The 15449-nt window shown below is 44.5% G+C and overlaps 1 protein-coding gene across 1 annotated transcript in view; it reads right to left on the bottom strand.

Moving 5' to 3' along the window:
• Positions 1–321: 321 nt before the first annotated feature.
• Positions 322–15449, bottom strand: part of EBPL (EBP like) — a 33536-nt gene continuing 18408 nt past the window's right edge. The window contains exons 3-4 of the mRNA XM_075850062.1: positions 8754–8892; positions 322–662 (exon numbers count right to left, since the gene is read on the bottom strand). Coding sequence (XP_075706177.1) covers positions 422–662; positions 8754–8892 — 380 coding nt within the window. The 3' untranslated portion in view covers positions 322–421. The remainder of the gene's footprint in view (positions 663–8753; positions 8893–15449) is intronic.

Raw genomic sequence — 15449 nt, 5'->3', positions numbered from 1 at the left:
AATTCAGGTAATAGCCAAGCCTGAAATGTGTATTGGAACTATTCTTAGCCCCATGAAAATGCATCTGTATTTCACAGTGTGTGGTAGCTGCAGCTTGTGAACAGCTCAGAGCCCAGCATGTAAATGGGCCAGCTCTTTCTTCCTCTATCCCAGTAGGAAGTATCAGCACTCTCAAGGTGTAGCTGGATTTTCTGCAATCAGCTGCCAATAAATAAAACCTTGTCTCTAACTTGCTAATAGATACTGTCCCCTAAAATAATAAGACATAACAATTAAATAAAATTACACAAAAGGTGGAAACAATTGTATTAAATGAAATTGTTTATAAAAATATAAAATTACATCAATTAACAAGAAGGAAGCAATATGTCACAAGGAATGAATCAATGTCACAATAATTAACATGAATTCCACTATATTCTTATCGTGACTTTTTTCCAGTTGGTCTTTTGCCGACATGAAGTTTTTTAAGCTCCAGCCAGGACTGCCATAGTAAAAGGCCAGGAATCACAACCCATATACCATTGAAGAACACTAAATAAACCCACATATATAGAAAGTTAGAGGTGTTAAGATTAGGACTTCCAATTAACCAGTCCGGGCAAAACGTCATCCATCCTCCATATAACTCACATACACAAAGAGTTATTTGTATGAAATGCCTGAAAAACAAGAAGATCCATGTTACTACAATGAAAGAAACATTTAGTACACTGCTACTTTAAAGGGCTCTCTCAGGATAGATATCTGTGGTACACCACTAGTATATGCCATCAATGTCTGTTCAGCAGGAAGCTGACCTTCCGATCACAGCGACGCTAGGAAGGTATCATGCCATTTCATCTCCTGTCGGCTCCGATTTGCTAGGTCAGCTCATTATAGTCAATAGCTGAAGATGTGGTCTTCCAAGCTGAGCAGAGCCGACAGGAGACAGTGGTAAATGTATTAGTCTAGTGCTGCTGGCATTTTGTTGTAGCAATCAGCAGTGACACAATAGTTCTAGCGTTATGCCATCTATGCCTCTCCTGCGACATCCCTTTTAATCATATATCTGTACCTGGCCCTTTAATGGTGACAAGCACCCTCTTTATCATGCAAATGAATAGCTGGTTGTCAGAGCCCCACCCCATTTCTAAAAAAAAATTATAGTAATAATCTATTTTCATTTTGTGAATTAAAATGTAATTTAAGGATGACATCACAGAAAAGCCATAGAGCACCTTTCTGAATATCATTATTTCTTCCGTAATGTTTATGTATGTGCTGCACAGTAAGGCTAAGTTCACACAGGGCGGATACGCTGCATAAAAGCACACCGCGTATCTGCCCTGGGTGCCGCAGGGAATTCTGGGGGAAAAACCGCACCAAATTGTGGTGCAGTTTTTCACCCTGAATGTCCGCTGCGGAAAACTGCACCATTGGTTTCATCCCAGGAGACCGCTGCAGCCGCAGTCACATGGGATGAAACGTCATCCCAGGAGGCCGGCCCTCTGATGACATCCAGGCCGGCCTCTTGTGATGATGTTTCATCCCATGTGACCGCCGCTACAGCCTGTGATTGGCTGTAGCAGTCACATGGGATGAAACGTCATCCCAGGAGGCCGGCCTGCAGAACGTCATAGGTAAGTATAAGGTGTATTCTTTTTTAAGTTGCGATTTTTATGGCGTAATCACTGTGATTCCGCCGCAAATGTCGCAACACTTGATTGTTTGTTGCGGATTTTAGATCCCCATTGAATTCAATGGGGAAAACCCGCAACAAAATACAGGCGATTTTGCAACCACAATTGACATGCTACAGTAAAAAAACCGCACCGCAGGTCAATTTGTGTGCGATATCTCCGTATATCACATACACAGCGTGTGGATGACATTTCTTGAAATCTCATCCACTTCTTTTCTGCTGTATTATGCTGCGGATTTTTCACGAAGTACGTTGTGGAAAATCCGCAGTATTAACGCCACGTGTGGACTAGCCCTAAAGGTGAATTTATACGCGGCAGATTTGTTTAAGAAATTTCTACAAATGAAAATCAGTTCCATTTATCTGAATAGGGTTGTCTCTGTAGCAGGTGCATGGATTTTTGCCAGTTCCATTCAGTTGTATGGGGCATTTACTGAAATTTCTTCAACAAATCTGCTGCGGGTGAATGTACCAATCTCTGTTATACAGTGCAGGTTCCCTTTAAACATCATTAAACTGCATGAACAGCGATTCCCTGACTTAGTAATGGAATAATTCTCTTTACATGGGAGCGATCCAATGATAAACTTGCACAACAGCATGAAATTCCAATTTCTCATCACACCCTTCTAATTTCTAAGCAGAACACAGGTATTGGCCATTGACCAAAGGAGCAGTTTTGATTTTGATATTATGGAATTGCTCTATGCAGTGCCGTGAAAAATATTGCCCCCTTGCTGATTTTTGTATATTTATCACCATGGTTTAATATTTTTTTTAAAAACATAATATTAGACAAAGACAATCTGAGGAAACACAAAATACAGTCTCTAAATGATGTACGGAAAAAGTTACCCTGTATGAAAAGAAAATCCCCCCAAATTTAAGATTGTGCCACCCTTTAGCAGCAGGAACTTCAACAAAATGCTTAAAAGCCCTCCACTATGGCTTAATGGGGTTGTTTCATGGCAGACATTTATGGCATATCTGCAGGATATGCGGGTTCCAATTTACGAAAACAGTGTAACTCGCTGCGCTGCACTGTTTCCGTAACTCTCATTCACTTCTATGGGAGTTACAGAAACTGCGTTGCTCAGTGAGTTTGGCTGTTTCCCGAATCCCGACCATCTTCACCGCCTGGATGAAGCTGGCAGCAGTCGCCTCACCAGGCATGGACAGGGTCAGGGGGGAATACGCATCTATCAGACATTTATGGCATATCCTGTGGATATTCCATAAATTTCTGCCATGAGACAACCCCTTTAATGAAAGTCATATTGCAAGGAAGAGTGGGCCCAAATCCCTCCACAGCAATATGAAAGACTGATCTCCACTTCTCAGAAGTGTTTGGTTACAGTTGTTGTTGCCATGAGAAAGACCATGATGTTCCAGACTGAGCTGCAATTCCCAACATAACCCTTAGACCAGAAAGCATTGTCACGTAGAAAAAAAACTGAGATGGGGTCAATGAAGAGCCATGGGCGCTTCGTCATAGTCATGTACAGCCCGTTTAAAGGGGTTGTACAGGATTAGAAAAACATGGCTGTTTTCTTCCAAAAACTGCACAACTTTTTACAGGTTGTGTGTTGTATTGCAGCTCAGCCCATGCACGTCCATACAGGGCCGCCATCAGGGGGGTATTAGGGGTAGTGGTGTGAGGGGCCCGGCCAAACCTAATTGAAAGGGGGGTCCGGCCACTGCTGCGACTTGTCTTTGGTAGAAAAAAACGGGCCCCTGCAAACGGGCCCGTTTTTTTCACCAAATGAATGTCGTGAGCTGCGGGCCCCCCCTCTCATGGGGGCCGTCAAACACCGCCGACCGATGACTCGCACCCGCAAACTCGCGACCGTCCGAGCACGCACTCGGCAAAAGCGCGCAACCGCGACAGCACGGGCGCTCGCAGAAGCAACAGCACGCACGCTCGCAGCCTCGACAGCACGCGCGCACCCGCGATCGGCCGCGCGCGCACTTGCGATCGGCCGCGCGCGCACCCGCGAACGCAGCGCGCGCGCACCCGCGAACGAAGCGCGCGCACCCGCGGACACACATGGACCCAACTTACCTGGAGCCTGGCTGGAGGTGAAGGACTGGACGTCTGGACCGAAGACCTGGACTGGAAGAACTCGCCTGAAGGACCTCACCTGAAGGGGACTGGAGTGGGAGCAGCAGCTCTTCTGACACGGTGAGTAAAGTGTGTCAAAGTGCTGTTTATGTATGGCCCTGTTCACACAAAGTATTTTGCAGGCAGAAAAAAAATCTGCCTCAAAATTCCTTAAAGAATTTTGAGGCAGATTTTGACCTGCCCACACTATCTTGCCGCGTTTTTTTGCTGCGTTTTTTGCCCGCTGCGATTGAGGACAGCAGGCAAAAAACGCCGCGAAAAATGCATTTTCTGCCTCCCATTGATTTCGATGGGAGGTCAGAGGCGGAACCGCGGCAAGAAAGGACGTGCTGCTTTTTCTTTTTTCCGCGACTGGCTCCCATTGATTTCAGATTAAATCAATGGTAGGCGGTTTTGGAAGTTTTTTGGTGCTGATTCTGACGCAGTGTCCGAGTCAATATCAAGGCCCAAGAACTCTGTGAACTGGGCCTTATTGTTAGGGCTTATTCAGATGAACGTGTAATACATCCGTGCAACGCGCGTGATTTTCACGCGCCTCGCACGGACCTATGTTACTCTATGGGGCCGTGCAGACTGTCAGTGATTTTCACGCGCCTCGCACGGACCTATGTTACTCTATGGGGCCGTGCAGACTGTCAGTGATTTTCACGCAGCGTGTGTCCGTGTGTCCGCTGCGTAAAACTCACGACATGTCCTATATTTGTGCATTGTTCGCGCATCACGCACCCATTGAAGTCAATGGGTGCGTGAAAATCACGCCCAACACTTCCGCAGCAGTATAAACTATGAATGAAAACAGAAAAGCACCACGTGCTACAAACATACAAACAGAGTGTCATAATGATGGCGGCTGCGCGAAAATCACGCAACCGCGCATCATACGCTGCTGACACACGGAGCTGTTATGGACCTTTTGCATGCGCAAAATGCCACGTTTTTTGCGCGCGCAAAAAGCACACGCTTGTGTGAATCCGGCCTTAGGGTAGGAACACACTAGGCATGAACACTGCGGATTTTATGCAACACATTTTATTGTGGAAAATCCGTAGCGTATTACAGACGCAGCAGAGTGGATGAGATTTGAACAAATCTCATCCACACGCTGCAAAAAAAAATGGACCTGCAGTGTGGCTTTTGGCTTTTTAAGCAGCAGCGTGTCAATGTATTCTGTGGGATCCCTCTGTTGCGGAAATGCTGCGGTTCTGCCGCAAAAATCACACATGAGAAAAAAAAAAGAAGGTACTTTTTTAAATTGATAAAGTTTAGACTTACCCCGGCCGTAGTCCTGGTGACGCGATCCTCTATTCTTAGCGCAGCCCCGCCTCCTGTCATGACGTTTCATCCCATGTGACTGCTGCAGCGGTCACATGGTCTACAGCGTCATCCCAGGAGGCGGGGCTACGTTCAGAAGAGAGAGTCACCTAAACCACGGCCGGGGCAAGTCTAAACTTTTTTTTCCCTGCAGGATTCCCGCAGCGGACACGCCTCCCGAAACCTGCGCCACTATTTGGTGCGGTTTTGCTGGCAGAATTCCCTGCGGCTACCTGGGCGGATAAGCTGTGTAGTTTTACTCAGCATATCCGCCTAGTGTGTCCCTTATGATGTCGCTCCTGGAGCTGCTGCCGGTCTTTAAATAGGCCGTTGGTCCAGTAGAATTTGGAATTATTTTTTTTTGTGAACCAGCTTAAAAAAATACAAAACTTTTGTGTTAGGGCCTGTTCACATCACCGTTCGCTTCCATTCCGGGGTTCCGTCTGAGGTTTCCATCGGGTGAACCCCGCAACGGAAAGTGACAGCACAGCTTCCGTTTCAGTCACCATTGATCTCAATGGTGACGGAAACATCGCTAATGGTTTCCGTTCGTCACCATTCTGGCTGGTTTTCGGACGGAATCAATAGCGTAGTCGACTGCGCTAATGTTGACGGAAACGGAAGCTGTGCTGTCACTTTCACTTTCCGTTGCGGGGTTCACCCGACGGAAACCTCAGACGGAACCCCGGAACGGAAGCGAACGGTTATGTGAATAGGCCCGAACACAAAAGTTTTGTATTTTTTTAAGCTGGTTCACAAAAAAAAATAATTCCAAATTCTACTGGACCAACTGCCTATTTAGAGACCGGCAGCAGCTCCAGGAGCGAAAACATAAGGAACACACTAGGCGGATATGCTGAGTAAAACAATACATCTTATCCACCCCGGTAGCCGCAGGGAATTCTGCCAGCAAAACCGCACCAAATAGTGGCGAAGGTTTCGGGAGGCGTGTCCGCTGCGGGAATCCTGCAGGGAAAAAAAAGTTTAGACTTGCCCCAGCCGTAGTCCTGGCGACGCATCTCTCTCTTCTGAACGTAGCCCCGCCTCCTGGGATGACGCTGTAGACCATGTGACCGCTGCAGCGGTCACATGGGATGAAACGTCATGACAGGAGGCCGAGCTGCACTAAGAATAGAGGATCGCGTCACCAGGACTACGGCCGGAGCAAGTCTAAACTTTTTTATAAATTTAAAAAAGTGCCTTTTTATTTTTTCTCATTTGTGATTTTTGCGGCAGAACCGCAGCATTTCCGCAACAGAGGAGCAGCGATCCCACAGAATAAATTGACACGCTGCGGCTTAAAAAGCCAAAAGCCACACGGCAGGTCCATTTTTGCAGCGTGTGGATGAGATTTGTTCTAATCTCATCCACTCTGCTGCGACTGTAATACGCTGCGGATTATCCACAATAAAATGTGCTGCATAAAATCCGCAGCGTTCATGCCGAGTGTGTTCCTACCCTAAGGCCGGATTCACACAAGCGTGTGCTATTTGCGCGCGCAAAAACGTGGCGTTTTGCGCATGCAAAAGGTCCATAACAGCTCCGTGTGTCAGCAGCGTATGATGCGCGGCTGCGTGATTTTCGCGCAGCCGCCATCATTATGACACTCTGTTTGTATGTTTGTAGCACGTGGTGCATTTCTGTTTTCATTCATAGTTTATACTGCTGCGGAAGTGCTGGGCGTGATTTTCACGCACCCATTGACTTCAATGGGTGCGTGATGCTCGAACAATGCACAAATATAGGACATGTCGTGAGTTTTACGTAACGGACACACGCTGCGTGAAAATCACTGACAGTCTGCACGGCCCCATAGAGTAACATAGGTCCGTGGGAGGCGCGTGAAAATCACGCGCGTTGCACGGATGTATTACACGTTCATCTGAATAAGCCCTAACAATAAGGCCCAGTTCACAGAGTTTTTGGCCCTTGATATTGACTCGGACACTGCGTCAGAATCAGCACCAAACAACTTCCAAAACCGCCTCCCATTGATTTAATCTTAAATCAATGGGAGCCAGTCGCGGAAAAAAGAAAAAGCAGCACGTCCTTTCTTGCCGCGGTTCTGCCTCTGACCTCCCATCGAAATCAATAGGAGGCAGAAAATGCATTTTTCCCTGCGTTTTTTGTCTGCTGTCCTCAATCGCCGTGGGCAAGAAACGCGGCAAGATAGTGTGGGCAGGTCAAAATCTGCCTCAAAATTCGGTGGGCAGTTCCAGGCGGTCGCGGGTGCGCATGCGCGGGAGTTTGCGGGTGCACGCGATCGGTCGCACGAGCGGCGGTCTTTGACGGCCCCCATGACGACCCCCATGCTACCCAGGGCCGCCATCAGGGGGGGTATTAGGGGTACTGATGTGAGAGGCCCGGCCAAACCTAATTGAAAGGGGGGCCCGCAGCTCACGACATTCTTTTGGTGAAAAAAATGGGCCCCATTGCAGGGGCCTGTTTTTTTTCTACCAAAGGCAAGTCGCGGCAGTTTGCCGGGCCCTCCTTTCAATTAGGTTTGGCCGGGCCTCTCACATCAGTACCCCTAATACCCCCCCTGATGGCGGCCCTGGGTACCATGATATAGTTCTGGACGGAGTACCGTTAACAGGCGGTGCCACGGTAGGGGGGCCCAGAAAATTTAGCTGTAGGGGGCCCTGAAATTCCTGATGGCGGCCCTGCGTCCATAGTGCTGAGCTGCAATACCACACACAACACGCACTCTAGAAGGCAACAGCCAAATACTTCTAATCCTAATTTCTAATCCTTTAACCGGTTCCCGACTGCCGGCTGTAAATAAACATCTGCGGTCGGGGTCCTTAAAACTGGCTGGCTGGCTGCCTGAGCAATTGGGCTGGCTGAATGTCGGGTCCCCTGAGGAGAGCTTTCGCTGCTCCTATCTTCTCTGTTCTCTTGCACACAGCGCACAATGAGCACTGTGTACATGAATAGAGGGAGCTGCAGCGCCGCTGCCTCTATTGGTCCTGGTGATCATGTGATTGCTCACATGATTGCCAAGTGACGTTAGTGGCAGGCTGCTGCTGGGTCTAACTAGACCCAGCACAGCTCTGTTAGTGACAATAGTCACTATAAGAGGGCTCATTTCCCCTGTTGCGCAGCCCCACTTACAGTGGAAGAAAAAGGTGTAAAAGAAGAAAAAAAATAAAGCTCCCCCAAAGGTCTTTTCTGACATTTGAGGGACAGATCTTAATAATAAAAGTTATATAAAGTGCAAAAAAACATTAAAAAAATAATAAGTACACATAAAATACCAACCCCCAAAAAAATGTTCCTCACCGCCAATCATTGTTTAACGCTAATCCTGACCCAATTACCCTAAAATAGACATGCAATATATAAAAAATTACAGTAGACAATGACGATATAAATAACAGGTCTATTTTAAGGTAAAACTATATTGTTATCATAAAAAATCAGCTGAAATGTAAAAAAAGCATATTTTTTTCTATTATTTTCAAATGCATTTACACTAGACTGCATTTACAAGAAATATATTTTGTACTATCCAATTCCCACCACTAGATGGGGCAAAAGTTCAACTTCCACGCACACATCTTGTATCTGCATGAACGTGTAAATCATAGAATACTTTATATGCACAGGTGATTTATACTGCGTGATGGCACTCACCTGTAGTACTTATCCTTTATGATGGCATACGTCAACACTATAGCCAAGAGCCCATCTACAACAACTGTGAGGATCTCCAGTGATACAACTGTGGGGTCTGAATGGAGCCAGAGCTCATCTGCTTTTCCATATTCCTTCCCTGTCAAGCAAGAAAAACCTCACATGACAAGAGAAACTAGTTTTGCAGATTATAGGTGATACATACATATAGCATACAATAGCACAAGGGATTAATACTAATAATACAATCTAAAAATACAGATCATCAGGAATAATTCGATGTGAACTGGCTCTGACTGGAGACCACAACCCGTTAATATATGCGGTTATCATATGACTGATGTAATTTGGTCTGACGTCAGCCATACACATGAGTTAACTCCTGGCCAAAAGATGGCAATAACTTGTATGTTTGTCGTAGGCTCTATTCAAATTGCTCCTGACATTAGCAGAATGTGCTTATAGACTATAATGGGCCTAACTTATAACAAAAGAGTGTCGTAAGATTTACGTACATTCGGGCAGTGTGTGTCAACATTATTTATTTCACTGTATTGAAAAGCGTAATTGCCCGCGCAGTATATTTACAATGAGGGTCAATAAGTGACGAATGTAGTATATTCCATACATTGGGGATATATACGTTCGGCATATACCCCAGGAGATTCTTTCAGCGTATATCTCATCCATGCATCATCCACACAGTGTGAATAGAGTCTATTAAAGGGTCAAGATCATGGACATGTCATCTACCAGGTCAACATGCCTCTATAGGGATATGTAAATGGGTAATATAAAGCAGACATGTCCTTAAAGGGGTTTGCCAAAGAAAAATAATAATATTTCTGGCTCCCGACTGTGTTTTCAACTGACGATATCTCCGGTGTGTCACAGCTAGATCTGGTGTCATATGAAAATTAGAATCTCCTCTTTCATATGCCACCAGAACTGCTGTTCTAGGTGGTCCACAGCCAGAGATATGTCTGTAGTGATCCCCCTTCCCTCCAGCCTCAGTCTCTCACATTGTGTGAAGCAGCTTCATGCTGATAGGACAGGGTCAGAGGCTGTCAGTAGCGCCACCTCACAAGAATCGCTGTTGTTGACGCCCACTTGTCTAATAAAGGCTCATTTACATACTTAGAAAAAAGCTCATAACTTTTAAAATAATTATTTATTTTTTTAAAACAAATCACACTGTACTTATCAGCAGCAAAGCGCCTATTAGATTAGTTAGGAAAAAGGGAATTAATAAACTGGTGATAGATTCTCTTTAACCCCTTCAGGACACAGCCTGTTTTGGCCTTCAGGACACAGCAGATTTTTCTTTAAATCGGATATGTATCACTTTATGTGGTAATAACTTTGGAATGCTTTTACCTAGCCAAGCGATTCTGAGAAAGTTTTCTCGTGACATATTGGACTTTATATTAGTGAAAAAAATTGGTCGATAAATTCACAATTTATTTGTGAAAAACAATGAGCATTTTTCTAAATTTAAATGTATCTGCTTGTAAGACAGACAGTAATACCACACAAAATAGTTACTAGTTAACATTTCCCATATGCCTACTTTATGTTTGCTTTTTTTTTTTTATGTCCTTTTATTTTTCTAGGCCGTTACAAGGCTTAGAACTTTAGCAGCAATTTCTCACATTTTCAAGAAAATTTCAAAAGGCTATTTTTACAGGGGCCAGTTCAGTTCTGAAGTGGTTTTGAGGGCTTTATATATTAGAAAACTCCCATAGATCATCCCATTTTAAAAACTGCACCCCTCAAAGTATTCAAAACAGCATTCAGAAAGTTTCTTAACCCTTTAGGTGTTTCACAGAAATTAAAGAAATATATATATATATTTTGTACCACAGAAGATTTTACCCGAGAATTGCAACTCAGTATTTATTGGCTAAATTCTGCAGTTTTTAGAAATATCCCATATCCCACTATGGCCCCATGTGGCCCTGGTGTGGTAATGGACTGAAACACAGGCCTCAGTTGCAAAGGAGCACCTAGAGGATTGTGGGACCTCCTTTTTTTGGGGAATATATTTTAGGCACCGTGTCAGGTTTGAAGAGGTCTTGTGGTGCCCAAAAAGTTGAAACTCCCCAAAAGTGACCCCATTTTGGAAACGACACCCCTCAAGAATTTTTTCTAGGGGTATATTTAGAATTTTGACCGCACAGGTTTTATGCAGAATTTAGTGGAATTAGGCAGTGAAAATTAAAATATACCTTTTTTCTGAAAAAACAGGCATTTTTAATTTTTACAAGAAATAAAGGAAAAAAAGAACCCCAACATTTGTAAAGCAATTTTTCCCCGATTGTGGCAATACCCCATATGTGGTAATAAACTGCTGTTTGGACCTACGGCAGGGCTCAGAAGGGAAGGAGCGCCATTTGGATTTTGGAGCGCAGATTTTGCTCAATGATTTTCAGTGCTATGTCGCGTTTGCCACTCCCTGGAAGGACCAAAACAGTGGAAACCCCCCAAAAGTGACACCATTTTGGAAACTACGTCCCCCAAGGAATTTTTCTAGGCATATAGTTAGCATTTTAACCCCACAGTTTTTTTGCAGAATTTAGTGGAATTAGGCCGTGAAAATGAAAATCAACTTTTTTTCTGAACAAACGGTAACGTCCGTGGTCGAAGACCACGAACTCCTTCCATCCAGTCGACGCCCTTCTCTCAAGAGATGTCTGCACATACGGCCATCCTGCTCCACAGTGACCACCAGGGTGGGCTCGCGAGCTCAGTCCAGACTTACGAAGCCAGAGCTATAACATTTTTATTTTTCTATAAATAGAGTGGTGTGAGGGCTTATTTTTTTGCGGGAGGAGTTGTAGTTTCTATTGACACCATTTAAATTACCATATAATGTACTGGAAAACTGAAAAAAATTTCTCTGCGGGCTGAAATTGGAAAAAACTGTGATTCCTCCATTGTTTTTTGGGTTTCGTTTTTACGGCTTTCACCGTGCGGTAAAAACGACAACTTACCTTTAATCTGTGGCTCAATACGATTAATGTGATACCAAACTTATATATATAGTTTTTTTATTTTACAACTTTTACAAAGAAAAAACTTTGTTAAAAAAATGTTTTGTTTCACCACATTCTGAGCGCCAGAACTTTTTTTTTTTGGTTGATTGGGCAGTGTGAGGGCTTATTTTTTGTGGGACGAGCTGTAGTTTTTATTGGTACAATTATTTTGTACATACAACTTTTTGATGACTTTTTTTGATGACGTTTTTGAGAGATGAGGTGACCAAAAAAACAACGATTTTGGCATCTTAAATTCCTTACTCTTTACAGCGTTCACCGTGCGAGTTAAATAATGGTATATTGTAATAGTTCGGACTTTTACGGACGTAGCGATACTAATTTTGTTTCTTTTTTTACATTACTTTAGAAGAAAAATGGGACAAGGAGGATCTTTTGAACTTCTAATATAGTTTTTTTCACTACTAATAACTATAACTTTTTTTGACACATTTTATTAGTCACCCTAGGGGACTTGAACCAGCGATCATTGGATCTATTGTATTGCAGTATATTGTAATTTTTACAAGCTTCTGTAACAGCGCAATTGCTGTTCCTGTCCATAGTAATACACAGCTGTCCAGCTGTAATACACAGCTGACACCCGCAACGAACGGAGCGGGCTCAGCACATGAGCCAGCTCCTTACATCAACCCCCGCAACACGACGTGCTATTAAGTCATAGTGTGCAAAGGAGCTAATGCGCAGCGGATGGTGCAAAATGAAAATTGAAATTTTCCACTGATATGCCATTTTAATGCACTATATATAAAGAATCTTTTACATCTCTCTCCAAATTGGCAACCTTAGATTTTAAAATGGTCACCGTGTCCTCAAGAGAAGAGACCATTTTCTCTGCTTCCTCCAGCCTCTCTCTTATTTTAGACAGGTCATGTTTGATAAGACTCGTATCCACCTGTACTCCTTCTATTTGGACAGTTTGCCCCGCCATGGACCCCTCCAGGTTTTTAAGAGCTTGGAGAATTGCCTTCATGGTTGGAGACGCAAACAACAGGCAATAACTTTCGCCCTCTCCATGTGCAGTTTCTGACTCCTCTCCTGCTATAGTATCATGCTCTTCCAGGTTACTGTTTTCCTCTGGAGGTCACAGGGGTAGGGGAGGAGAGGAACTTATCTATTAGAGAAGGCGCAGTTTTGCCTCCAGAGCCCCCACTGTATCTTTTGCTTGCTTGGGCATTATCCTTTTGATGTTTCTTTGGAGGCATATTCGTACCAAATATAATCTGACCAGAGCCACAAGTAGAACAGATCACTTTCCACTAAGTATAAAGCACAAACAGAAAAAATATATAAAAAAAAATCCAGTTTGAGGAGAATTAATCAGCAGTACTGACGTTTTACTGACTGTACTGATGATATTCACAGGAACGATCTCACCCCTCCTGGTTTTGAAGAGCTCCTAGGATCCTGGATCCTTTCACAAGGATGTGAAAATGCAGCCATGCGGACTCGATGATAAATAAAAAATATTTTAAAAAAAGACGGAGACAGGAGAGGCAAAGCTGGAGTGCAGATACCTTTACCAGGCTCAGCATACAGGCATCTAGACTATTGGTGGTATTAAAGGTGAAGATCCTGAGGAGAGCCAGCGGACCAATACTAGAGACTACAGACAGCTACAGGGAGTCAGAATGTGACAGCATATGGCAGTAGTACCCCAGCAATAACAGTGGCGGTCCTGGTTGCGGTGACTGGTAGCGGTGCTAGTACTGGCTTAAATTGCAATGTTTAATCTGCCCAGGATGCCGGCGTGCCAGATACTTCTGGTTGAGGAAGAAGAAAAACAAGGTCTGCAGCATGGCAGTATAGCAGCGTATCCAACGTCGCTGAACAGAGGAAGCGGGGGGGCTATCTTTGACCAAGACATGCGGTCACATGTCTCTACTGACCTCATCAGATGATTGATCTCCACCCTGAATGTGTATGGGAGGCTTCATGGTTTCTTTTCTGTGGATAATTGTGTACAGAGCTGGTTTGCTTTGGACTACAGTCAATAAAATCATGGAGTGTTTTATGTCTTGCTAGCGGTGATGACCAGAGTGATAGATTTTGGGGGCCTTCTATTCAGTTCGGCACTTCCTATAAATTTTGGTACTGTTTAGTGACATATTCTAATGGTGAATATTTATGGAAGCAAAACGAAACAAGGCGAAATTTTAGGCAAAAAAAAAAGCAAATCAAAGTGTTCATGTACCATTAACCTAAGACTAGGGCACCATGGAGAGTTTTGGTCACACGGTGGTCGCTGTAAAATTGTGGGTTACTGTGGGGTGTCGTGCAAGCCTATTGGGGGAAAAAGTTGCAGACAACTTGTATCAACTTGTAACGATAGTCCTGAAAATGTTCTTCCATATCAAAACATTAAGGTTGGGCAACAGTTGCTGTAATCTGCAACATTTTCCACGTCACATGACCAAAAGTTGCCGTGGAGAGCTGACTCTTAGGGCATGACCACAAGTGGCGGATTTCCTCCGCAACTGTCCGCATCAATGCCGCACAGAATCTGCGTTGCAGATTCTGCTGCGGATCTGCACAAAATGTGCAGAAAATTGATGCGGACTAGCTGCTGCGGACTGCGGGAAAAGTGCTTCCCTTCTCCCTATCAGTGCAGGATAGAGAGAAGGGACAGCACTTTCCCTAGTGAAAGTAAAAGAATTTCATACTTACCGGCCGTTGTCTTGGTGACGTGTCCCTCTTTCGGCATCCAGCCCTACCTCCCTGGATGACGCGGCAGTCCATGTGACCGCTGCAGCCTGTGCTTGGCCTGTGATTGGCTGCAGCCGTCACTTACACTGAAACGTCATCCTGGGAGGCCGGACTGGAGACAGACGCAGGGAGTTCTCGGTAAGTATGAACTTATATGTTTTTTTACAGATACATGTATATTGAGATCGCTAGTCACTGTCCCGGGTGCAGAAACAGTTACTGCCGATCGCTTAACTCTTTCAGCACCCTGGACAGTGACTATTTACAGACGTTTCCTAGCAACGCTCCCGTCATTACGGGAGCCCCATTGACTTCCTCAGTCTGGCTGTAGACCTAGAAATACATAGGTCCAGCCAGAATGAAGAAATGTCATGGTAGCAAAACCAATACGCTCCGCAGCACACATAAGATCTGCGGACTTCATTGCGGAATTTTGACTCTCCATTGAAGTCAATGGAGAAATTCCGCCATGAGTCCGCCACTGCTCCGCAACAGACAGAGCATGCTGCGGACACCAAATTCCGCTCCGCAGCCTATGCTCCGCAGCGGAATTTTACGCCTCGTCTAAACGAACACTGCTAAATTAAAGTGTAAGTCAATGGACAAACGGCACCGCTGCGGATTAACGCTGCGGAGTGTCCGCAGCGGAATTTAAGTGAAATTCCGCCACGTGTGAACCCGCCCTTAGGGTAAGTTTACACGTAGCATAAATACTGCGGATTCTCCGCAACGTATTTGGTTGCAGAAAATCCGCAACATAATACAGTAACAACAGAGTGGACGAGATATGAACCAATCTCATTTACACACTGCGTAAATGATAAGTGGAAAAAACACTCAGAAATTAGTTTTTTTCAATCCGTAGCATGTCAATTTTATTTGCATAATCGCTGCTTATGTGTTGCAGGATTCCACCTCAAAAAAACGCAAGTCA

The sequence above is a fragment of the Rhinoderma darwinii genome, chromosome 2 (genome assembly GCF_050947455.1).
Source record: "Rhinoderma darwinii isolate aRhiDar2 chromosome 2, aRhiDar2.hap1, whole genome shotgun sequence".
Lineage (NCBI taxonomy): Eukaryota > Metazoa > Chordata > Amphibia > Anura > Rhinodermatidae > Rhinoderma > Rhinoderma darwinii.
Note: the sequence above shows the minus strand (reverse complement) of the source record. Positions and strands in the feature narration are given on the sequence as shown.